The sequence below is a fragment of the Dromiciops gliroides genome, chromosome 1 (assembly GCF_019393635.1).
Source record: "Dromiciops gliroides isolate mDroGli1 chromosome 1, mDroGli1.pri, whole genome shotgun sequence".
Classification (NCBI taxonomy): domain Eukaryota; kingdom Metazoa; phylum Chordata; class Mammalia; order Microbiotheria; family Microbiotheriidae; genus Dromiciops; species Dromiciops gliroides.
In genome coordinates this window covers 616,836,342-616,860,723 of record NC_057861.1, presented here as the reverse complement: position 1 = coordinate 616,860,723, position 24,382 = coordinate 616,836,342, and the positions used below count along the sequence as shown (strand labels likewise).

At 36.6% G+C, this 24,382-nt stretch overlaps 2 protein-coding genes across 2 annotated transcripts; both read left to right on the top strand.

Annotated features, from left to right (window-relative positions):
* Nucleotides 1-9,623: 9,623 nt before the first annotated feature.
* On the top strand, nt 9,624-10,586 carry LOC122734403 (olfactory receptor 13C7-like). The gene has a single exon (XM_043975212.1). The coding sequence runs from the start codon at nt 9,624-9,626 to the stop codon at nt 10,584-10,586; it is 963 nt and encodes a 320-aa protein (XP_043831147.1).
* An 8,164-nt stretch (nt 10,587-18,750) lies between these two features.
* Nucleotides 18,751-19,698, top strand: LOC122734419 (olfactory receptor 13C8-like). The gene has a single exon (XM_043975241.1). The coding sequence runs from the start codon at nt 18,751-18,753 to the stop codon at nt 19,696-19,698; it is 948 nt and encodes a 315-aa protein (XP_043831176.1).
* Nucleotides 19,699-24,382: the final 4,684 nt, after the last annotated feature.

Here is a 24,382-nt window from a genome sequence, read left to right as displayed (position 1 = left end):
TGTATTCATGATTGACTTTTAACATTAATATGCTCTATTAACACTTTCTTCATCATTTTCTTTAATCTAGACAATCACAAAAAACCAAATAAATCGAATCCTGATCCATAGTTTTTGCTAATTCCTAAAGTACAAATGTTGACTCTGAAAATTAACCAGTCATCTCTAGCCTTTTTTATTTGGCTCCAGGATACTTCTGACAATAGTTGTTTATAATTCAGAATAATTAATAGGTCTGGAGATATTACAAATTTCGAACTGCAAGAGGCCTTACAAGTCAATTAGTCCAACTTGCTTATTTTAAAGACAGAGTGCAGAGAGTTTAAGTGGTTTATCCATGGTCCACAAAAAGGGAAAGAGCAGAGGTTTATCCTAGGCCCTCTGACCCCATAGTTAGTATTCTTTCTGCTTACCACAGTGCCTCACTAGCTCTGGTGGGATCAGAGTTCAAATGTAATAATTGCCTATGGTGCAAGAGGCAGCTAGGTGTTGCAGTGGATAGAGCGTTGGGCCTAGAGTCAGCAAGATTCATCTTCCTGAGTTCAAATCAACTAAGAATGGCAAGCAGGAACCTTAGAAAGAAAGAATCACACTTTTGAGAAAGAACAAATGAATGGCTAAAGATACAGGGTGATTTTCTGTTGATGAGAAGGGTGTGGAAGTAGAGACATTTGAGGAAGAGAAAATCCTAGGGCGTTTTCTCAAGGTTTCCTTGACCATAGTAAATGGGAAGGACAGATCATCTGCTGAGACAGAAGGGATGGACTAGAAGGAAAGGAGATGGTAGAAAAGGTTTATAATACCTGCTATGGCAAACGTGATACAGAATCAATAGGGAATGAATTAAAGCACCCATAAAGGTTCAATTGAAGTTAGATGGCATTAATCTTCTGTGGACACAATCAATAAACTTGTATGGTATTCTACAACAACTCAGGAGCATGGAGATTCTCAAACCCAATTCAGAGGTTCTGATCAACAGTAAAAATATCAGTAACTTAGTATTTCCTATGATCATAACACTGAATTTGAAGTCCAATGACTGTCTAAATTTCAGTTCTATCACTGTTGAGGGGGAAAATCAATAAATCATTTCTTTGTGCCAGCCACTGTACTAGGTACTACGGATACAAAAATAAAGAACATTCAGACAACAAACTTTTTTTTTTCAGAGCAATGAGGGTTAAGTGACTTGCCCAGGGTCACACCAATAGTAAGTGTCAAGGGTCAAGTGGACTTGAACTCAGGTCCTCCTGAATCCAAGGCCAGTGCTTTATCTCCTGCACCACCTAGAGCTGCCCTGACAATAAACATTTTAAGAGCCTACTATGTGTCAAACACTTTGCTAAACATTGGGGATATAAAAAGAGACAAAAGACAGTCCCTGCCCTCAAGGAGCTGACAATCTAGTGGAAAAGACAAATATATACAAATAGTCTATATACAGGATAAATAATTAATAGAGGGGAAGCACTGGAATGAAGAAGGATTGGGAAAGGCTTCCTCTGGAAGAAGGCATTTTAACTGGCCTTTAAATGAAGCTAATAGGTAGAGATGAGGAGCAAGAAAATTCTAGGTAGAAAAATTTCCTTGAGCTGAAACGTGGAATGTCTTGTTCTTAGAAGAGGAAGAAGGCAAGTGTCACTGGATTGAAGCGTAGTAGGTGTAAGTCGACTGCAATGGTAGGAGGGCAGTAGAATAAAATAATTCCTACTCTGAAGGAGCTTACATTCTACTGGGGAGCGGGGAGTGGTATCACAAGGACATAATAAGAATATTCAGAATAAATAAATGTAAGATAGGTAAGTAATTAGGTAATTAGGGAGGGAGAGCAATAACATTTGGAAGGATCAGAAAAGGCTTCATATAAAAGATGGTGCTTGGGCAGCATCTTGAAGGAAGAGAGGAATTCTACAAGCTATGTGTAAAACTACACTTCCAGGCTTGTGGTGCAACCAATGTATAGGCACAGAAATGGGAGACTGGGAAGCCATGTGAGAATAACAGAACAGGTCACCTAATATCTCAGAATATCAGGTTCCTCACTTATAAAATGAGGGGGTTAGACTGGATCACCCTTCCAGCTCCAGACTGATGATTCTAACTGTCTTTGGGCAAGTTTTTTTTTTAAGTGGGGCAATTGGGGTTAAGTGACTTGCCCAGGGTCACACAGCTAGTAAGTGTTAAGTGTCTGAGGCCAGATTTGAACTCAGGTACTCCTGACTCCAGGGCCAGTGCTCTATCCACTGCACCACCTAGCTACCCCTTGGGCAAGTTTTTGAAAAACAGTTTCCTTTTCCAGAAAAATAGGGGATAACAAGGCTTGCATACTTCCATCCAAAGGTTTTGTACTGTGTACGCCTCAGAGCGCTAGATATTTAGAAAGGAAAAGTTTTATTACTACCACATTTTTTACCAGATTTTTGCCACATAGAATAAAGACTACCATTCTCATAGAAACTAACTACTCACTTCTGGCACCTCAAAGCCTCCAACAGGCACCCAAGTCAAGAAAGCCATGATTATTTTCTTTCTCTTCATTATATCAGGTCTCAATTCCTCCCATGGGAATACAGAGCCACATTCTAATGCTAATTCTGTAGGAGGGAACCTAATTTCACTGGGCATCATTTAAAAATAGAACCCTTGTTACATGCTACTTACTATAAAGGTGAAAAAAATTACAGTGGCATTATTAAGCTTTTTCACAGGAAAACTTTCATCCTCAATAAGTTTTCTAGGGAGTGATGGAGTCGGGGTGGGGGGGTGCATCTGCAGAGTCCAAAGACCTGGGATCAAATCTCATGTGTAATTCTTACTATGTTCTGGAGGAAATCCCCATACTGCCCTTGACATAATTTTCCTCACTTCTAAAATGAGGGCAGATTAGACAACCTCTGAGATTTCACCCAACTCTGTATTTATGATGTTGCATTCCTATGACCTTCTATTTTTTACCTGTCATTAAATGAAGTATGTAGAGCAGGTTAAGTTGTTACCTAGGAAAACATGCTAGTTAGTCTGCAAACATTTATCAAAGACTTATGATGTGCTAAGCACTGGAAAGACAAATAAAAAATAACAAATGTGGGGCAATTGAGGTTAAGTGACTTGCCCAGGGTCACACGGCTAGTAAGTGTTAAGTGTCTGAGGCCGGATTTGAACTCAGGTCCTCCTGACTCCAGGGCCGGTGCTCTTTCCACTGCGCCACCTAGCTGCCCCTCATATCTTTTTTTAATCAGAAATCTACTCTGGAAACTGTAACCGTTATTCAACAAGCAATTAGAGCAAATATGTTAAAAATCTGTCCCTTTGCATGGTTGTTATTCTATGGATGCCAATATAAGATGAGTAATCCATTTTTTTTTGGAACAAACACTTATTAAAATCATTTTCCTCAAACAGCCAGCCTTTTATTTTGAATTTTTATTGTATTATCTATAATAATTAGGTATACCTAATAGCAATAGGTTTTATCCATAAGAAAATTTCATGAGAAAGAGTGTGATGTAGATGCTCACAGATGACAGCAACAATGATATAGACAGGATCAAGTGAAATTTAAAGGGGATGGACCCACTGCTAGGTCTGTACCCCAAAGAGAGCATAGAAAAGGGAAAAAGACCCACATGTACAAAAATATTTATGGCAGCTCTCTTTGTGGTGGCCAAGAATTGGAAATCAAGGGAATGCCCTTCAATAGGGTAATGGCTAAACAAATTGTGGTATATGAATGTAATGGAATATTATTGTGCTATAAGAAACAATGAACAGGAGGAGTTCAGAGAAACCTGGAAGGACTTACATGAACTGATGCTGACTGAGAGGAGCAGAACCAGGAGAACATTGTACACAGTAACAGCAACATTGTATGATGAACAATTGGGATAGACTTGGCTCTTCTCAGCAGTGCAACAATACAAAACAGTTTCAAAGAACTTGTGATAGAAAATTTTCTCAACATCTAGAAAAAAGAACTGTGAATTATGAATGCAGATTGAATCATACTATTTATAATTTTGGACTGCTTTTTTATTTTTCTTCTTATTTGAGGTTTTTCTTTTGTGCTCTGATTCTTTTTTCACAAGATGACATGTAGAAATATGTTTGCTGTGACTGTACATATACAACCTATATCAGACTGCTTTCCATCTTGGGGAGGAGGGAGAGAAGGGGGGGAGAAAAGAAAAATTTGGAACTAAAAATCCAGTGTAAACAAATGTAGAAAACTATCCTTATATGTAATATGTGCCTGGAAAATAATAAAACAAAAGGTTTTTTTAAGAAATTTAAAGGGGAAGAGAGAGTTACTGAGTGATGGTAGCAAAGGAAAGAATCAAAAAGTGGCATTGGGGAACAAGGAGATTAAGGATCCAGCGCTCCAACTCCTCTTGGTTCAATGTTTCAGGGTGTGCGAGGTAGCCTCAGAAAGGGAACCAAGAGATGTGGGGACCTCATATGAAAACTAAATTTCAGTTATCCCAAGAAGACGTAAGGAACATGAGAAGAAATCTAGAATGAAGATTTTGGCCAGAGGATATATACATTCATAGATCCACTTTATAGAACTGGAAGGGAGCTTAGAAGTTATTTTGTCTAACTCCCATATTTTGCTGCTAAGGAATCTGAGGACACGAAAAGTAAATACTGGTGCATGCTGCCATTACCATTAACCCCTACTTTTCCTCCTCCCTCATTCCATGCTTGATCCCATGTGAACAAGGTAACTTGACCCCAGGTCAAGCCAATTTGCCAAAGTTAGAAGGTGGGACAAGGAGAGGGGCCAGTTAGCAACAATACCCCATGACTCCAGAGTTCAGGTAAAGGAGAGGACTAGCTAAGATATGAAATCCATCAAATCAAAGAAGTCTCATTGACCCCATCTCTAACCCCTCAAAATCAGCATAAGTGGGACAAAGTCCCATCTTTTGGTCCTAAAGTCAATGAATATCACATAATACTTCCATTATCTAAGGATTACATAGGCAAATAATTTCTTCTTCTGTAAGTTAGACTTTAATTAGAGTAGAGTAGTAACCTCCCTCTAATTGGGTCTGTGAGGCATTGTCCCTGAAGCATCACAAAGTTTCAAGGTTCCTCCATTTCACTTTCTATCAACTTTAAATTACTTCAGGGATTAGAACTTTCCCTTAAAGGAGGATTTAAATTACCTTTGATTCCAGTAGCTGATCCTTTGGAGAATGGAACTGGAACTTGGAAAGGACAAAAATGCATCAGAGAACTAGACTTTCATTTTCTGGAAACTGGCTCAATTTTAATTGAGATCTGCATTGGCGGATAGCTCTGTTATATGCTGATGCATCCTGCCACACTGGTATTTTCTTGATTCATTAACTCACAGAGAATGAAGGCAGAAAATTCATGAGACCAACTACCCTAAAATCTCAAATGGCTTCCCATACAACCACATTATCATCTTCTTAGATGAATATTCTATCAGCGAATCTTGAAGAAAATATCAAAAATATTTACTACATTATACTGATCAATGTTCTATATGCTGGCAAAAACAGTTTCCTAATACTTAGTATTAGAGCCGCTGGAAGTAAAAAAGAAATCTGTTTCTAAACAAGAAGGAAGCTATTTCTTAGACTTAGAGGATAAAGAGGTAAATGAAGCTCCCTCCCTGTTATAATGAATCTTGCATGTTTGGAAATAGAACTCGAGATTATGTGCTCAAAGGGAGATCATACATGGCTGGAGTTATCGCAGGTGTCAAGTCTCCTTCTGCTACACTATTTAAGGAGGAGCATTAAATCTTTTTTTTTTGGGGGGGGGGGAGGCAATTGGGGTTAAGTGACTTGCCCAAGGCCACACAGCTAGTTGTGTCGAGTGTCTGAAGCCAGATTTGAACTCAGGTCCTCCTGAATTCAGGGCTGGTGCTCTATCTACTGCGCCACCTAGCTGCCCCGGAGTATTAAATCTTTCTGCACACTATAGTTACCTGGTTAGTGTGACAAGGACTTCGTTGAAGAAGTAAGACAACCACAATTCTCTGCAATGGTATGGATTTTTTCTCAGATTATTTGAGACTCTGGGTTATGAGGCTTTAGAAAATGGGCCAATTTAGTTTTCATATGTACCTCTCTGATACACAATCAAGTGATAAAAATAGATGTTATTTGTAAAGATTCCTATGGGGACAGATTTTAACTTAAGATACAAACTAAAGCCATTGGTCATAATGACTTCCATTTATATAGTGTTTAATGGATTATAAAATGTATGTACAACAATTATCTCATTTGAGTCTCACAAGAAGTCTTTGAGGCAATTAGTATGTATTTCCTAATTTCTCTTTTACATATAACTACATGTGAATCTGAGGTTTAGAGAAGCACTTAACCCAGGTCACACAGGGAGTACTTGGCAGAGTCTGGATTCTTGACTCCAGTCTCTAAATCCATTTTTGTTTACACTACCTATCCTGCAGGAATACGAAATACCACCTAACATTCTGTTTTACTGATGGAGGAATCATTCCTGCAATTCCTTAAATAATGGGAGCCTCAGTGGTGAAATGACCTCTTGTTAGTAGATATGTCATATCCTGTTATCAATATTAGGGAGACACTATTATCTCTATGTAAAAAATAGTCAGCCACAGTTGCTTTGGATGCTCTTTCATCTATTTTATTATCATAGATGGTAGAAAGAATTTAGAGCTTTTCATATTGAGTTCAACTTTATACTTTACAGGGGAGGAAAATAAGGCCCAGAGAAGGTGATTTGATCTGTCCAATGCTACAAAGCTAATAAATAGATGAACCAGGACTTAGACCCAGGTCTTCTCTGAATCTAATCTGGGTTCTTTCTATTAGAACCTCTATCTGGCCTGATTTATTTAGTCTAAATTTTATTAGTCAAGTTGCCCTCAAAATTATGATCAAATTGAAATTGAAAATGTAAATGTAACATTTCAACTCAGCAATGATATAGGAGTTTTAAACTAGCTCTAACCACACCTCTTTTTTTTAATTATCAGAAATCTATTTTCTCTCCCTCCACCCCCTAACTCACTGAAAAAGAAAAGAAAATAATAAATAAATTATTTGTAACAAATATATTTAATCAAGCAAAATCAATTCCTACAGTGGCTATATACATAATATATATGTATATATACACATATATGTGTACATATATATACATATATGTGTGTGTCTCATTCTTCACCCAAAATCCATGTAATAAATAGCATGTTTCATTATTGGTCTTCTAGAATCATGAATGATCATTGTATTAATCAAAGTCCCTACAGCTATCAAAATAATTCCTTTTTACATCATTGTTATATAAATTGTTCTCCTGCTTCTACTCACTTCATTTTCTTTGGTTTATAAAAGTTCTTGATTTGGGGGGGGGCGGGGCAATGGGGCTTAAGTGACTTGACCAGGGTCACACAGCTAGTGTCAAGTGTCTGAGGCTGGATTTGAACTCAGTTATTCCTGAATCCAAGGCTGGTGCTTTATCCACTGCACCACCTAGCTGCCCCCGAAATTTTTCATTATAATATTGATACCATAGCATAAACTGTTCTTCTGGTTCTGCCAACTTCACTATGGATCAGTTTATATAACTTTCCCTATCTCTTTGCAATAATCTGTTTCCTCCTTTCTTACAGCATTAGTGTGCCAGATATCCTTACACCACAAATTATTTAGATATTCCTCACTTAATGGGTATCTCCTTAATTTCCAGTTTTATTACCCCTACCAAAAAAAAGGCTGCTGTAAATATTTTTGTACATAACACACCTTTCAATATTTCTTTTATATTTTGGGGGTTATTGGCTTAGCAGCCACATAGCTAAATCAAAGGGCATGCATTGTTTAGTAATTTTTCTGTATAATTCCAAATTGCTTTCCAGAATAGTTGTACCTATTCACAGTTCCACCAAAAATGCATTAATGTGCCTGTTTTCCCACAGCCCCTCCAACATTCATCACTTGATTTTTTTTGTTATCTTTGCCACTCTGATGAATATGAGTGAGGTAGGATCTTAGAATTGCTTTAATTTGAATTTCTCTAATTGGTAGTGACTTTTTTTTCAGATAGCTATAGCCTCAGTTTCTTCCTTAAGAACTACTTGATCACATCCTTAGATCAGGGCTTCTTAAACTTTTTCCACTTGTGACCCTTTTCACCTGAGAAATTTATATCCAATCTGGGGTATATAGGTATATAAAATAGGTATACATAACCTGTTACTATTGCCAAATTTTTGCAACCCCCACATTCAGTTACATGACCTTGGATGGGGTTATAACTCACAGTTTAAGAAGCTGGGCCTTAAACTATGTATCCAGTAGGGAATGGCTTTTATTCTTATGAGTTTAAATATATTCTTTATATATCTTGGAAACTTATATATCTTGGAGACATAAATTTCCAGGTAATTGTTTCCCTTTTAAACTTAGCTTTATTGAATATTTTTTTGTACAAAAGAACACTTTTAAATTTTATGCAATCAAAATTTTGTATTTTATCTTCTATGGTCCTCTCTATTACTTGTTTGGTCATGAACTTTTCTCCTCATAGATCTCATAGGAATTGTTTTCTACTTTTCTCTAATTTGTTTATGATGTGACCTTATATCTAACTCATGTACTCATTTGGAGTTTATCTTGGTATTAAGTGTGATCTAGATCCCATTTCTTCCATACTATTATCTAGTTTTCACAAATATTTTTGTCAAATAGAGAGTTCTTAACCCAGTACTAGGATTTTTGTATTTATCAAATACTAGGGTATTAGATATATTTTCTTCTGTATGATGAATAGCTAATCTGTTCCAATAATTGATTTCTCAGTATTTTTAACCAGTAGCAAACTGTTTTAATTACTGCTTTATAATACAGTTTGAGATCTGGCACTGTTTGTCTCCCATTAATACTATTTCTTTATTTTCTTGAGATTCTTGAACATTTTCCCCTCCATATAGATTTTATTATTTTTTTTCCCATTTCTCTTGTTTGATTGAAATCACATAGAATAAGATTTTTTTTCATTTTTTAAGCATAATTCCAAATTGGCTTCCAGAGTAATGGGGCAAATTTACCCCTCTGCCATTTGCACCCTCAAGCAATGAATACTCCCATCTTTGATCACTTTGACAATTTACTGGATGTAAGGTAAACGCTCAAAACTGTTTTGGCTTGCATTTCTCTTATAATTAGTGATGTAAGGAAATCTTCTACACTGTTAATAATTTGCAGTTATTCTTTTTTTTTCTTTTTGGTGAGGCAATGAGAGTTAAGTGACTTGCACAGGGTCACACAGCTAGTAAGTGTCAGGTATCTGAAGCCGGATTTGAGCTCAAGTCCTCCTGACTCCAGGGCTGGTGCTCTATCCACTGCGCCACCTTGCTGCCCCTGCAATTATTCTTTAGATAACTATTTATTCAAGTCTTTTGACAATTTATTCGCTGTAGAATGACTCTTGATGTTATACATTGCAATATATACCCATATTCATACACACAAGATTGCAGTTTACATGATATATCTTGAGGGAGAAAGATACTTACTGACACCTATGGAATAAAACCATCTATTCTCTGTTTGCCTCAGAATCCCTGAGACTGAAAGAGAACTTCAAAAATGAATGAGACCAATCAAACCACTGTGAAAGAATTCATCCTGCTGGGCCTTTCGGGCCACCCAAAGCTGGAGACCATTTTGTTTGTACTGATCCTGTTTATGTATTTGGTAATCTTGCTGGGAAATGGAGTCCTCATCACAGTAACCATCTGTGACTCCCACCTGCACACACCCATGTATTTTTTTCTCAGTAATCTCTCTTTTCTGGATATTTGCTATACAACCTCCTGTGTGCCCCTAATTCTGGACGTCTTCCTCACTCCAAGGAAAATTATTTCCTTCTCCAGCTGTGCAGTACAGATGTTTCTGTCTTTTGGCATGGGAGCAACTGAGTGTATGCTCCTTAGCCTAATGGCTTTTGACCGCTATGTGGCCATCTGCAACCCTCTGAGATATCCTGTCATCATGAACAAGGGTACTTATGTGTCAATGGCATCTGTGTCCTGGGCAGCAGGGGCTGTAGATTCCATAATACAAACATCCCTTGCAGTCCAGTTACCATTTTGTGGTGCCAATGTCATTGACCATTTTACCTGTGAGATTCTGGCCATCCTAAAATTGGCCTGTGGAGATATTAAAATTAATGTTCTTAGCATGATGGTATCAAACCTCATTTTTCTAGTTATTCCTCTGATGTCAATTTCCATCTCTTATATTTTCATCCTTGCCACCATTCTGAGGATCCCTTCAGCAGAGGGGAGACATAAAGCCTTTTCTACCTGCTCAGCCCACCTAACTGTGGTGATTATCTTCTATGGAACAATCTTCTTCATGTATGCAAAACCCAAAGCCAAAGATTCAATTAATGCAGACAAACAAGATATTACAGATATACTCATTTCTCTGTTCTATGGTGTGGTAACACCCATGCTCAATCCCATCATTTATAGCCTAAGGAACAAGGATGTAAAAAGAGCTGTAAAGAATATGTTGAGTCAAAAATGCTTCCCTGAGAAGATGTGAAAGACACCTGAGAAAGCACATTTGGGAAATTTGTATTGATTTTTGTTTTGTTTTTCCTAAATATACCCCCTAAATTCCCCCTTCTCCACTACCATTCCCCAGAGAGCAATGACATATAACAAAGAATATTTTCATAGAAAAAATGAAAAAAGAGGAATTTATCAAGTCTATTCAACAGGATTTTATTTAAAATTTTTAAATTTATGTTCATTAATTATATTTTCGTATGTAATCCTCCTTATTTGCTCTTTAATTCTCTGGCATCTAGACTATATATGCTTCACAAAATTGGTTTGATACAGTATTCTCAATTTTTGAAAATGATTTATGTAGTATTAGTACTAACTTGTCTTTAAAGGTTTGATAAAATTCTCCCATAGTTCCATCAGGACCAGGAAATGTCCCCACCCTCAACTTACCCTTCCTGTACACACATATTTCAAAATTCTTTATTTAACATCTCTTTTTGATCTCCTGTTATGGTTATTTTACAGTTTTTAATGTAATCCTCTTGTTCTATGTTCTTAGTTTCATTAGCATGTAACTACAAACTAGATTCTGACTTTTTTTTATTTCTTTAGATTTTTTTATTTCACCTTGCTCATTTACTGTTTTATTATTTCTTTTCTCAATTTTATTAGTCTTTTTGTGAATAACCACTTTTTTTCCTTTTTTGAAGAACCACTTTTTAGTTCTATTGATAATTTCTATAGTTTTTATTCTAATTTTTCTATTTCAGCTCTAATTTTCAATATCTCTTCTTTATTTCTTATTTTATGTTTGTTTATTGTTTAACTTAATTGTTTAATTTTCTTTTTAAAATGAGTGACAGAGTGGATTAAAAAAATTCTAGTCTGCTGCTTTCAGGAAAAACATCTAAAAGCAAAAATATACAAAAAATGAATATGAGTCTTAAATAAAATTTTCTAAGCATGACATGAATCCAAAAAAGAAGGTTCAACCATACTATCAGCAAAGCAAAAACAAAAACAAAAATACAATGTAAGTAAAGCTAAATAAGGAAATCATATTATTCTGTAAAGAACAATAGGAAATTAAATATCAATTGAACATTTTGAATTTGGAAATTTGAAAAATTAGCTAAATTGCAAGAAGACATAAATAGTAACACAAAAATAGTAGGAGATTTTAATGTCCATGTCTCAGATTTAGACAAATATAACAGAAAAAAGAAAAAAGAAAAATTTTTTAAATTGCTAGAAAAATTAGACCTAAAAGAATTGTGGTATCTTATAAATGGGACCATTAAAGAATTGTGTATTTCTCAGCACCACATGAAACTCTTAGAAAAATTGACTGGGTATTAGGGAAGAGAGATATTCATAAAAAATTATGAAGTTTTTCCATCATTTGACCTGAATCACATAGTCAGTATGTCAAATCTTGCCATTGAATCCAGGTATTTCTGGCTCTGAGTCCTTCATTCTATCTATAACACACCGATGCTATAATTAACTATGCATATATGAGCACATGGAAGGAGCTATGCACACAAAACATGAATAAATTCAAGTTGTAAGGATCCTCAAAGACAATCCAATCTGAATTATATCTGAAACATGTATCCTTTCTGCAATAACAGCAACCAGGGGGCAGCTAGGTGGCGCAGTGGGTAAAGCACTGGCCCTGGATTCAGGAGGACCTGAGATCAAATCTGGCCTCAGACACTTGACACTTACTAGCTGTGTGACCCTGGGCAAATCACTTAACCCTCATTGACCCGCCAAAAAAAAAAAATAACAGCAACCAGACTTCAATTAAAGACTGATTGATAGAAAACTTCAATTTTAGATCTCTCTAATCATTAGGAGAATATAGCTTTATTATTTTGAGTTCAAATCATGCCTTTCTGTACTTTTTAATTTCTGTTCCTCTGAAGTCAAGAAAAATAAAAACTAATTATTCTTCCATATGTGGTTCCTTCAAAATTCTAAAATGAAATCACTCCAAGAGGGATGAGATAGATGTCTTTAATGATTAAATTCTGATGCAGAAATCCCAACTGTTAAAAATGGGATTTTTTAAATAAAAAATAGTAAGCTGTCTAAAGAGACCAAAGTGGACATTGAGGGAATATCCATGACCAGATTACATTTTATAAAATACATACATAAGTGGGGAACAGAATATGGTAGGCCTGTCTGAACGAATTATCCATATACAGTCATCAATTTGTTAGAACAAAGATAAAGATCAATAGCACCTAAGAAGAAATAAAATGCATACATAAGCAGGATGTATATTGGGGAGTCCTTTCTAAATCGATTATCTACATAGAATCAATCCATCATCAACCTGTTAGAATAAAGATAAATGTCAATAACACAGTAGAAGAAATAATTACAAGGTGTCATATAATGAAACATAATATGACCTATTTAAATAAAATATAGATGTTGAAAAGGGTAATACAGAATTTGTTTGTGTATCAACACTCACTTTATATAACTATTTGCTACAGAAGTTGAACTGATGCAAATCAATTACCATAATAAACAAAGAGCAAAATAACTTACAAAGAGTTTTAGCTAGCACTCAGCTGCCCTACCAAGCAGAGACTTCCACAGAAGCCAAGGCAATATTGATTTACAACATAAGCCTTTTAAAAATATTTTTCTCTCTCCCTTTCTCCTTATAAATTGTAATGTGGCTAGGTCATGTTTTACCAAGTTTCTCAAAATGAATGGTCCATCTGTTGATAGAAAATGATCAATTGTTTTTCCCATTGAAATTATAAATATTTACCAAATCAGCATTAAAATAAATACATCCCCTTGGTTATTTTCATAGGGATGACAGATTTCAGATTGTGAGATCCACATGTACTCTAACATTAATTGATCTTAGAACTAAAAGGTCACCAGGGTTTTTTATAAGAAAATAACTCCATAAAGAAACTTCCATTTCATTTTATATAGTAATAGAAGTGGGATAACAACAGGGTCTTCTACCACTTACTGTATTGTAGTCCAAAAGGACTAGAAACTCTATTGGAGTTAGTCTGTAATCCCAGGACAGTAGAGAGTGGGATAGGGGCTACAGATAACACACTGTTAAGTTGAATATACATCATTGACATTTTTCCATCACATAATAAATAAATCTGTGATTTGATACATTTGCTAAATTCTAAGGTATAAATTTTACAATTGGTTCAAACGAGCCAATACATGCTGGCAACAGCACACCTCCAGAAAGGTGGCAGGAAAGTGAGCATCCCAGCAATGGGAAGGCAGTCCCTACAAGAGCAATGCCATGGTATGAGATCCTGCAAGTCCTTGACTCATGTGACTGATGGAGGACCACGAGGCATGGCAATTATAGGTCAGGAAACTTCAATAGAGAGCAAGTGTGCCCCGCCCCATATCCACCCCAAGACAAAACCTTGAGGGAACTTGATGTCTGGGGGCTTGATATCAGCATTAGATGAATCACATAACCCCTAAGAGTAGGTAGAGTAATAGTCACCTTTCCTGGGAGACTGACTGCTAGTATGGGTGAGGAAAGGAGCTCAAGAGGATATATACGAACCACACAGATAAGGAAGCTGACACCAACAGATGTCTAAATGATTGGCCCATAGTCACAAAAGTTGCAAGTAGCAGCACCAGAATTTGATACAAGATTCTCTGATTCTTCTTTTTTTTAGGCAATCAGGGTTAAGTGACTTGTCTAGGGTCACACAGCTAGTAAGTGTCTGAGGCCATATTTGAACTCAAGTAATCCTGACTCTAGGGCCATTGCTCTATCCACTGCACTCCCTATCTGCCTCTCTCTGATTCTTCTAACTCTAAATCCAATACTCCCTATCACATCATGTTGCCCTTCTTTTTACCAGTACAGGAAAATTTGGGAGCAGCTAGGTGGTGTAGTGGATAAAGCACAGAGCCTAAAATTGGGAAGACCTGAGTTCAAATCTCACCTCCAGGCACTTACCAGCTATGTGACCCTACACAAGTCACTTAACCCCAATTGCCTTAAATATTTCGAGCCATTTCCAGTTATCTTGATATCTATCTTGCCACTGGACCCAGATGGCTCTGGAGGAGAGAGTAAGGTTGGTCACCTTACACAGCCCTCCCTCACTTAAAGCCAATTCACTGCAAGTCATGACATCACCCCCAATGTCATGGTCCTCTTTTAGAAGGAAGGACAAACAGCAACAAATAAACAACAAAGGAGAATTCCAGAGAGCACATGGAAAAGGAAGACAGAATGAGAGAAGAAGGGGAAGCCTAGTATTGAGTGCATTATGGAGAGGGGAGAAACAGTATCATTGCATACTACCTCCACAGTACATCCTTCCTGACCCCCAGCCCCTCAACCCCAGCCTCTACTGATCTGATAGTCCCAAGGTCAGGGACAATCAGCCAAAGCTGGAAGGTTGACCAAGGAGAAAGGACAATTGATCACAGCACCTGATGACCCCAGGGGTCAAATGAGGGAGTGGACCAGTATAATATTGGATCCCCCATCCCTGTGTCAGTATCCTCATCTAATACAAAGTTCCAATGTGCTAGTTCTGGATCTTATCCAGAAGTTAAGGAACAATGCTTCCACTTTCAAATTACTCCATAGACACAAAAATAGTTTCTCATTATGTAAGTTCAACTTCAATTAAAACAGAGTAGTAACTTTACTCTAATTAGGTCTGTGAGATCCCTACCTTTCCCTTTCTATAAACTTTAAATTGCCTTAGGGATTATAACTTTCCCTTAATGCAACAAGGGATTTAAATTGCCTTTGGTTCCAATAGTTGATCCTTTGGACAATGGATCTGGAATCTGAAATGGACAGAAACACTGTAGAGAACTGAACTGGAAAGTTTTGTTTTTTCAGGGAATTGGATCGGTTCTAATAGAGATCTGCGCTGGTCAAGAGCTCTGTTGTGTATCTTGTATCCATGTGTTGCCACACTGATTTTTCTTTATTTCATTAACTAACAGAAAATGAAGACAGAAAACTCATAATGCTGAAAATATGAACATTTCCCAAGGCTTCTTCAGCAGGCACTTTTTCAACTTTCTGATATATACTCTCAGTGAAACCTGAAAAAAATAACTGTCACATGTATTTGTCCATAGTATATTGTTCATCACTCCATATGCTGGGGAAAGGATTTTTCTAACTCAGAATATCAGAGCCACTGGAAGTCAGGTAAAAACTTCTTTCTGAGCAAGGAGGATACTATTTCTCAGACTTAGAGGTAAATGGACATCCCTGTTACTCAGTCTTAAATATTTAGAAATAGAACTTTCTGGACTTGTGCACTCATAAGTAGAATATACATTATTTGAGTTGTGCATACCAGAATATTTCTGGTGTCGGGGCAACTAGGTGGCGCAGTGGATAGAGCACCGGCCCTGGAGTCAGGAGGACCTGAGTTCAAATCCGGCCTCAGACATTTAACACTTACTAGCTGTGTGACCCTGGGCAAGTCACTTAACCCCAATTGCCTCACTAAAAAAAAAAAAAGAGAGAGAGAATATTTCTGGTGTCAAATCCCCTTCTCCTACATATTTTAAGAGTTCGTTTAATATTTATGGAGACAACAAATACTTAGTTACAATGATATTGAGTTAGTAAGAAGATCACAATTATCAACAAATGGTGCCTTGTTTCACAAATGTGAGTGATTTTTATTGTTCAGTTGTTTCAATTGTGTCTGACTCTTTGTGATGCCATTTGGGGTTTTCTTGGCAAAGATACTGAAGTGATTTGCCATTTCCTTCTCCAGCTCATTTTACAGATGAGAAAACTAAGGCAAACAGGGTTAAGTGACTTACATAGGGTCACATAGCTGGTAAGTGTCTGAGGCCTTATTTGAACTCAGGTCTTCCTTGCTCGAAGCCTGGTACTTTATCTATTGTGCCAGCTACCTGTCCAATATTAATGATATTCTGATTCAATCTTCTTTGGAACAATCTCCTAAGATAGCTTCCAAATGTACCTCAATTTTGCATAGAGCAAACTAATAAAAATGGGTGGTACTTACAAAGACTAATATCAGGATAGATTCTTATTTAATACATAAACTAAAGTCACTGGCCATAATCACTTCTACTTACATAGCACTTTACAGCTTATAAAGTATGTACAACCATGATCTCCTTTGAACTTTATAACAAGTTTTGTAAACCCTGTTTTATCCCCAACTGTGTGAAACTGAAGTTCAGAGAAGCAAAAGCAATTGAACCCACTCTAGTTCACAACCATAGAACCAGGACTCTGACGCACGTCTCTCTAAAGGCAATCAAATCTTGGAACCACTCTGCATTCTACACTAATAGAGAGGCATGGATCTTACTCTGTTTTGATAACTGAGGAAGAAACTATGATATTGTAATTGATGCAAATATCAATGGTGGTATAATCTCCTATTAATAGAAATAGTCTCTTTTGTTTTAAGTGTATGGATACAATGTGACCTGAAGGTTTATGATGGTCAACTGGCCAACACCTTTAAATATTTTATAATCATGAATTATATGATTTCGAAGGCTCCTTAGAGATTATTGAATTGAATTCTACACTTCGCAGATGAAAAAATAGGATACAAAGAAATTAATTTGATTTTGCCCATGGTCACATGGTCACATAGGGCAAGTCTTTTCTGCCTCCAAAATCTGGGCTCTCTTTATTAAATGATCTATTTGCTCTGAATTGCTTAGTATCTAAGCTCCATTAATGAAGTCATATCCAAAGTAATAATCAAATATACATGTGAATTACTACTTCAACCCAGTTTTGTGTGAACTTTAAACTGGCTCTCCAATAATCAGATATTGGCTTAGCTCTGAAGTCTCTGTTCTAGGATTTCTAAGTAGATCTTCTAATGCTGATTATCATTGCAACAAGGAAATAAGCATGTTTTGTGCTAGAGTATTTTTTAATGTTTAATCTTCTTAATAGTTTTTGTTTTTACATCACGTTTTTTTCTGAATATATGCCCCTTCTAGCCTCTGTTCAGTGACCTATCCCCTGTAACAATGACTTAAAAAGACAAAGAAGTGAGTCAGCAAAACTAGCCAACATATAAACCAAGTTTGAAAGTATATTTGTAAATCCAACGTTCCACACCTGCAAAGAAGGGAGACAGTTGTGCTTTCTTATTTCACTGGCTAAGCAAGAACATTATAAATACATAGTATTCCATTTCTTTTGAAGATTGTCATTCCTTACATTTGCATTGTCTTATTCATTGTGCATATTTTTTCCAGTTCTTTCTCTATGCATCAGTGCACATATCATCTCTTCTATGAAATTGAAATATTGATCATTTTTATTCTGCTGTAATATTTTGTTACATTCATTCACCATTATGTGTCCCCTAATTCTCCAATTACATTCCCTAATTCACAAATAGCACAGCTAGATGGCACAGTGGATAGAGTGCTGTCCCTGAGTTCAAGAGAACTTATCTTTCTCAGTTCAAATAGAGCCCCAGATACCTACTAGCTATGTGTGACCCTGGGCAAGTCACTTAACACTGCCTCATTTTTTCATGTGTAAAATGATCAGGAGAAGGAAAGGCAAACCACTCCCATTATTTTCAATGGGGTCACAAAGAGTCAGCCATGACTGAACAACAATGAAATTCACAAGTAGCTACTTTGTTTTCAGTTCTTTGCTGTTGCAGAAAGGCAGCTGTAGATATTTAGAAGTTCATGGAAATTTCTCTCTCTCTATGACCTCCTTGAATGTGAAATGGAAACTCTGGAAAGAATATAGATATTTGCTTCATTTTAGCTTAATTTTAAATTGCTTCCCAGACAGTTTAGACCAATATGAAGCTCTAATACCCCACCTTACCTCTGCTTCTCAAGCAATGAATATCCCCATCATTTAACATTTTTGCCAATCTGTTGGATATAATATGAAACCTAAGTTTTATTGATTTGCCTTTTCCATACAAATAATGATCTTGTGCACTGTTTGATATGGTTGTTAATAATTGCAAGTCCTTTCACCACTAGGAAATGGATCTTAGTCTCTTATATTGTAATATATTTCCATATTCAAAAAAGGTTAACGGTTTACTGGAGATGTAATCTTGGGAAAAGATAAATACTTACTGGCACTAATACAATAAAACTATGTTCTGTTCTCCTCAGAATCTACACAAGTGAAAGAGAACTTTAAAATGGAGGGAACCAATCAAACCACTGTGACAGAATTTATCCTCTTGGGACTTTCTAACTATCCAAAGCTAGAAACCATTTTCTTTGTGCTGGTCCTGTGGATGTACCTGGTAATCCTGGTGGGCAATGGAGTACTGATCATAGTAACCATCTATGACTCCCACCTGCACACACCCATGTACTTCTTCCTAGGTAATCTCTCCTTCCTGGATATTTGCTACACAACCTCTACTGTGCCCTTAACTCTAGACAGCTTCCTCACTCCAAGGAAAGCCATTTCCTTCTCCAGTTGTGCAGTGCAGATGTTTCTATCCTTTGCCACGGGAGCAACTGAATGTATGCTCCTGAGCATGATGGCATTTGACCGTTATGTGGCTATCTGCAAGCCCCTGAGATATCCTGTCATCATGAGCAAGGGTACTTATGTGTCAATGGCATCTGTGTCCTGGGCAGCAGGAGTTCTTGACTCAGTCGTACAAACATCTCTTGCAGTTCAGTTAACATTTTGTGTGGACATCATTGATCATTTTATTTGTGAGATCTTGGCTGTCCTGAAGTTGGCCTGTGGAGATATTTCCATCAATGTGCTTAGCATGGCAGGATCAAACTTCATCTTTCTAGTTATTCCTCTGATATCAATTTCTATCTCTTACATTTTCATACTTATTGCAATCCTCAAGATTCCTTCTACTAAAGGAAGATACAAAGCCTTTTCTACCTGCTCAGCCCACCTGACTGTGGTGATTATATTCTATGGAACAATCTTCTTCATGTATGCAAAACCCAAATCGAACGATTCTCTTAGAAAAGTCAATGACATCACAGACAAATTTATCACACTGTTCTACAGTGTGGTGACTCCCATGCTCAATCCCATCATTTATAGTTTGAGGAACAAAGATGTTAAGGCAGCTGTGAAGAATATTTTAAATAAAAAAACATTTCACTGAGTCTATGTGATATAGTGTAATGACTTACACCTGAAAATATAGATTTGCTAATGGTTAGATTTTTCTTTTAAAAATTGTTAGTATTTAGAATCATATTGTGGAGTAGGTATTTAAACTCCCTCTTCAAAGTCTCGAGTGTTGAATGATTAAATTAATAATTACTTATCCAAAATTCATGTCTTGAAAGTCATATATCACTTGAATGCAGAAAATCAGATGTCTAACTCTTTCTTCATCTGTAAAATAAGGATAATAATAGCATATACCTCCCAAGGTTACCATGAAGACAGCATTAATTAAGATTTGTAAAGAGCTTTGCAAATCTTAAAGTAATATATAAGTGCTAGCTATTTTTGGTTTTTTTAGGCAAAGGTAGTTATCTAGAGAAAAATGTTAGCAATCCTTTTGCCACTGCTGGGACCATAAAATAATTGGGTAATATTTCATACTCCAAGTGAATGGCAAGACACACAATGGGTTAGCATCAGATCTCAAGGTATGTATATTTGGCAGTTTGATTAAACTAGAAAATTGGCTTGCCAAAGACAGGAGGGGGGTTTTGAGGAGAAACAAGGTTTCTATGCTTCCTCTTACCCTTACTCCTTGAAATTAACCATATTATCCCAAACTTGATGAACTAGAAGCCAGAAATAATGGAGATAAATACTTCCCCCCCCCCCAATTCTTTAAGGAAGATTTGGGGAGAAGGAAATAAAAAACATTTAGTATCTAATGATAAGAAGAGTAAAAGAAATGAAGGACCCATGCTATCCATCCTCTTCTCTATTTCTCTCCCTGATATCCCTCAATAAAATCATGACAGAAGAAGGAATTGTTGAGACAGAAAACTTTGTTGAAACAGAAGATGTTGTGAGAAATGTAATATTTTATATTCTAAAATAATATAAGCGGGCTGGAAATAATAGGAGCACTGGACAGGTTTTGTCTTATTAATGTTCTTTCTAAAGGGTTGTACTTAGGTCTGGAAACATTCCAGTTGCATTCTAATGATGGAAAAATAGAGTGAGACTATTACCTCTGTAAGAATTGATTTGGGGACCCCCATCTTTGGCTAAAATTAGAAAGCCTTGGGGTGCCCCGCATGGCTCCCTGCACCCCCCACCACCCCTGGCATGCAAGCCTCAAGCACGTCAGGCCCTGGGTTCCTCCACCTAGTAGGGATATGCACGGAGACCCTGAGCACTGGCTTGCTCTGCCAGGCAGGAATGTGCATGGAAGCTCCATGCTCCAGCTGGCCTTGGATGCCACCCTGGGAGGTACCAGAAAATTGGCTTGCAGTGTGTGGGCAGTTGGCCCGAGTTTCCTGGGAGAGAAGGGTTTTTTAAGGGGGGATGTAAAGGAGAACAGAGGGAAGGAAGTGACAGAGCGACTAAGAAAGGAGATGGGTGGAGGAGAGGAGATGAGAGGAAGCGCAGGCAATGGTGGTGGTGGCAGTGGCCAGCCACAGCCACAGGTGAGAGACAGAGCAAGGGGATAGTGAATCCAGAGTATCAGGTTCACAGGTCAAATATCTTGCTTTTCTTTGTCATTATTTCTAAGTTTATTCTTATCAATAAACCCTGTTTTTTGCTTTAATTCTTGTTAGTCTGGGAGAAGCAGTTGGAGAGGGGGCAGGCCCTTACAGATTGGCCCACATGGGGTTTAACAAACCTGGGAGATTTTTTAAACCCCCTTTACAGATTAGAAGTTCCAGCCATCCAGGAGTTTATGGACTGGCAAGGCAGATAGGAGCTTACACATCCTTCATTGTGGATATTATACTTCTATTAGCTCAGTCTAAAATGGCATTGAATTTGGGGGATGTCATTTCTTACTCAACAGCATCTCCAAAAAGTGGACATAAAGCCCTTATTATGAGAAATCCAGTGACAAGGAACCCACAACCTGTTAATTCAGAGGAAAGAAACCCCTATGTGGAAGAAAGAAAGGAGGTGTGGTTTTTTTTTCCCAATGGAAAAATGCTTTTCCTTGTACCAGTCATGCTCCAGCCTATCATCGTCTTTTCTAAAGTGTGGCACCTAGTGCAATAAATAATATTCAAGAAAAAATCTGAGTATGGCAGAGTACAGGGGTACTGTTACCTCATATATTATAGGCATTATGTTTCTATCAATGAAGCCCCATATCACATTAGCTTTTCTTACCATATTACTCTCTATAGCATCTCTAATATATATCAAGTCTTCTCTTCCTCAGAATAAAAGGTCATGATTCCTTCAGCATCCACTCATGCTGCATGATTTCAAGCTTTGACTCTGAGCTTTCTGAACAGCTCCATAAAAGCACATTTCCTGAGCTGCTATAGCAAACTATTTGCTAGAATCATTGAGGTTAAATATTCTCTAAGCTGCTTGTTTCCAAGTTAGACAAAAATCTGTTGAGGACCTGGAAAAAGTATAATTCCCATCCATCTTATCTCCTTTTTATGTTCATTTGCACATGAATAGTTAGTTGGGATTTTTGTGTTGGCATTAAAATTCCCCCAAAAAAAGTTATTTAATGTCTTAGTGTTTTATTTGCTTACGGATATAAATGTCCCTCAAATCATAAATGCATATTTTGTCCAATGTATTTTTATCCTATGTAGTTGATAAATACCCACTTTTGTTTCCAAGAAGAAATCTGCATGTGTGGTTTATAAAAGGGCTTCTTAAACTTTTTCCACTCCCAATCCCTTTTCAGAAATTTTTATGCAACCCCAGGTTTATAGGTATACAAATAAGTATATACCACCTTTTACTGTTGCCAATTTTTTGTGACCCCCCCATATTCAGTTACATGACCTTATTTGGGGTCACAACCCACAGTTTCAGAAACTGGAGTTTGGAGAATGCCATCTGCCAATAGCCAACATCAGACATTTTCGACTTTAAAAGTGTAGTTTAATGGAGAACCTGAAGTGCAGGTGTTCTATGAAACATCTTTAGACTAGAAATGATGAGTTTTTAAAATTACATAATAAAAAAGTTTAAATGTAATTCAGAGACTATTTAGTTTGACCATACCCAAAACATGAGTTTTCTTTACGATATCTACAAGTTGTCATCTCTGCCTTGAAGTTTTAAGAATATCACTAATAGGAGACTTGTATTTTGAATAGCTCTACTCATCGCAAACCTTTCTTTTATATTGAGTTAAAGTCTTCCTTTTTGCAACTTACACCGATCCTCTGAGGTCAAGTTAATTCTTCATGCATATATATTTGAAAACTGTAGCCAAGCTCCCCCTGACCCAAGTCTTGCCTTGTCTTCTTTTTTTAACCAGTATAATGCATTTTTGATAATTAGCATTTTATAGTTATAATTTGAGATTTTGTAAGGAAGTCTTCACACATTTTTCACTCCTCTCCCCCCTCCCATAATGTCACTTGGGACTTCTGCATAGTTTCATTTTCATAAATGAATTTGTTATAATTTTATCTAATGAAATATTGCATTGATATTTTTTGCAATAGCATTAAATTCATATTAATGTCAACATATTTTTCCACTGAGGCCCAGGATTCTCAAAAGCTATGTCAATAGATCTATATTTATGTCAGGTTCTACATATCTGGTAAGACATTGAGTTTGATCCCAATAGTCAATAAATACTTATTAAGCAACTACAGAATACATGAGTTAGACATAAAGAGTGACATCATAAGCAAATCAGTGGAACATAGAAAAAATTATCTGTCAGATCTAGGATATGAGAAGAGTTCATGACCAAACAAGACATAGAAAAGTAAATGAGTAATTCTTAATACATAAAATTTAAAAGGTTTTGCACAAATAAAATCAATGAAGCTAAAATTAGAAGGAAAGCAGAAAACTATAAAAATATTTTTGTAACAAATTTTTCTGGTAAAGGTCTCATTTCTAAGGTGTATAGGGAATTGTGCCAAACTTACAAGAATAAAAGTTATTCTCCAATTGATAGTCAAAGGATATGAATAGGCAGCATTCAGAGAAATCCAAATTCTTATAGGACATATGGAAAAATGCTCTAAATCACTAATAATTAGAAAAACACAAGTTAAAACATCTCTAAGGTACCACCTCACACCATCTGATTAGCTAAGATTGCCAAAGAAAAATTACAAATCCTGGAAGGGATGTGTGAAAACAGGTACACGATAGTACTATAGGTAGAGTTGTCAATTAATCCAAACATTCTGGAAAGCAATTTGGAACTATGCTCCTAAAGCTATTAAACCATGCATACTCTTTGACTCAGTGATGCTACTATAAGATTAATACCCCAAAAAGATCAAAGGAAGAGGGAAAGTAAGCCATATGTACAAAAATATTTATAGTATCTCTTTTTATAATGTCAAAGAATTGGAAACTGAAGGGATGCCCATTATTTTGGGGAATGGCTGAAAAAAGCATGGTATATGAATGTGGTAGAGTACTACTATGCTATAAGAAATGATGAAAGGTATGGTTTCAGAAAAAAAGGAAGGATTTATATGAACTGATACAAAGTGAAGTGAGCAGAACCAGAACAATTTCTACAATAACAGCAATATTGTAATCAATTTTGAAAGATTTACTAATTCTAATCAAAACAATGACCACCCACAATTCCAGAGGACTCATAATGAAACATGTTATCCACTTCCCATTAGAGATACGGATTCTAGAATGTTGACTGGAATCTCTGTAGAAAACTTATAGAA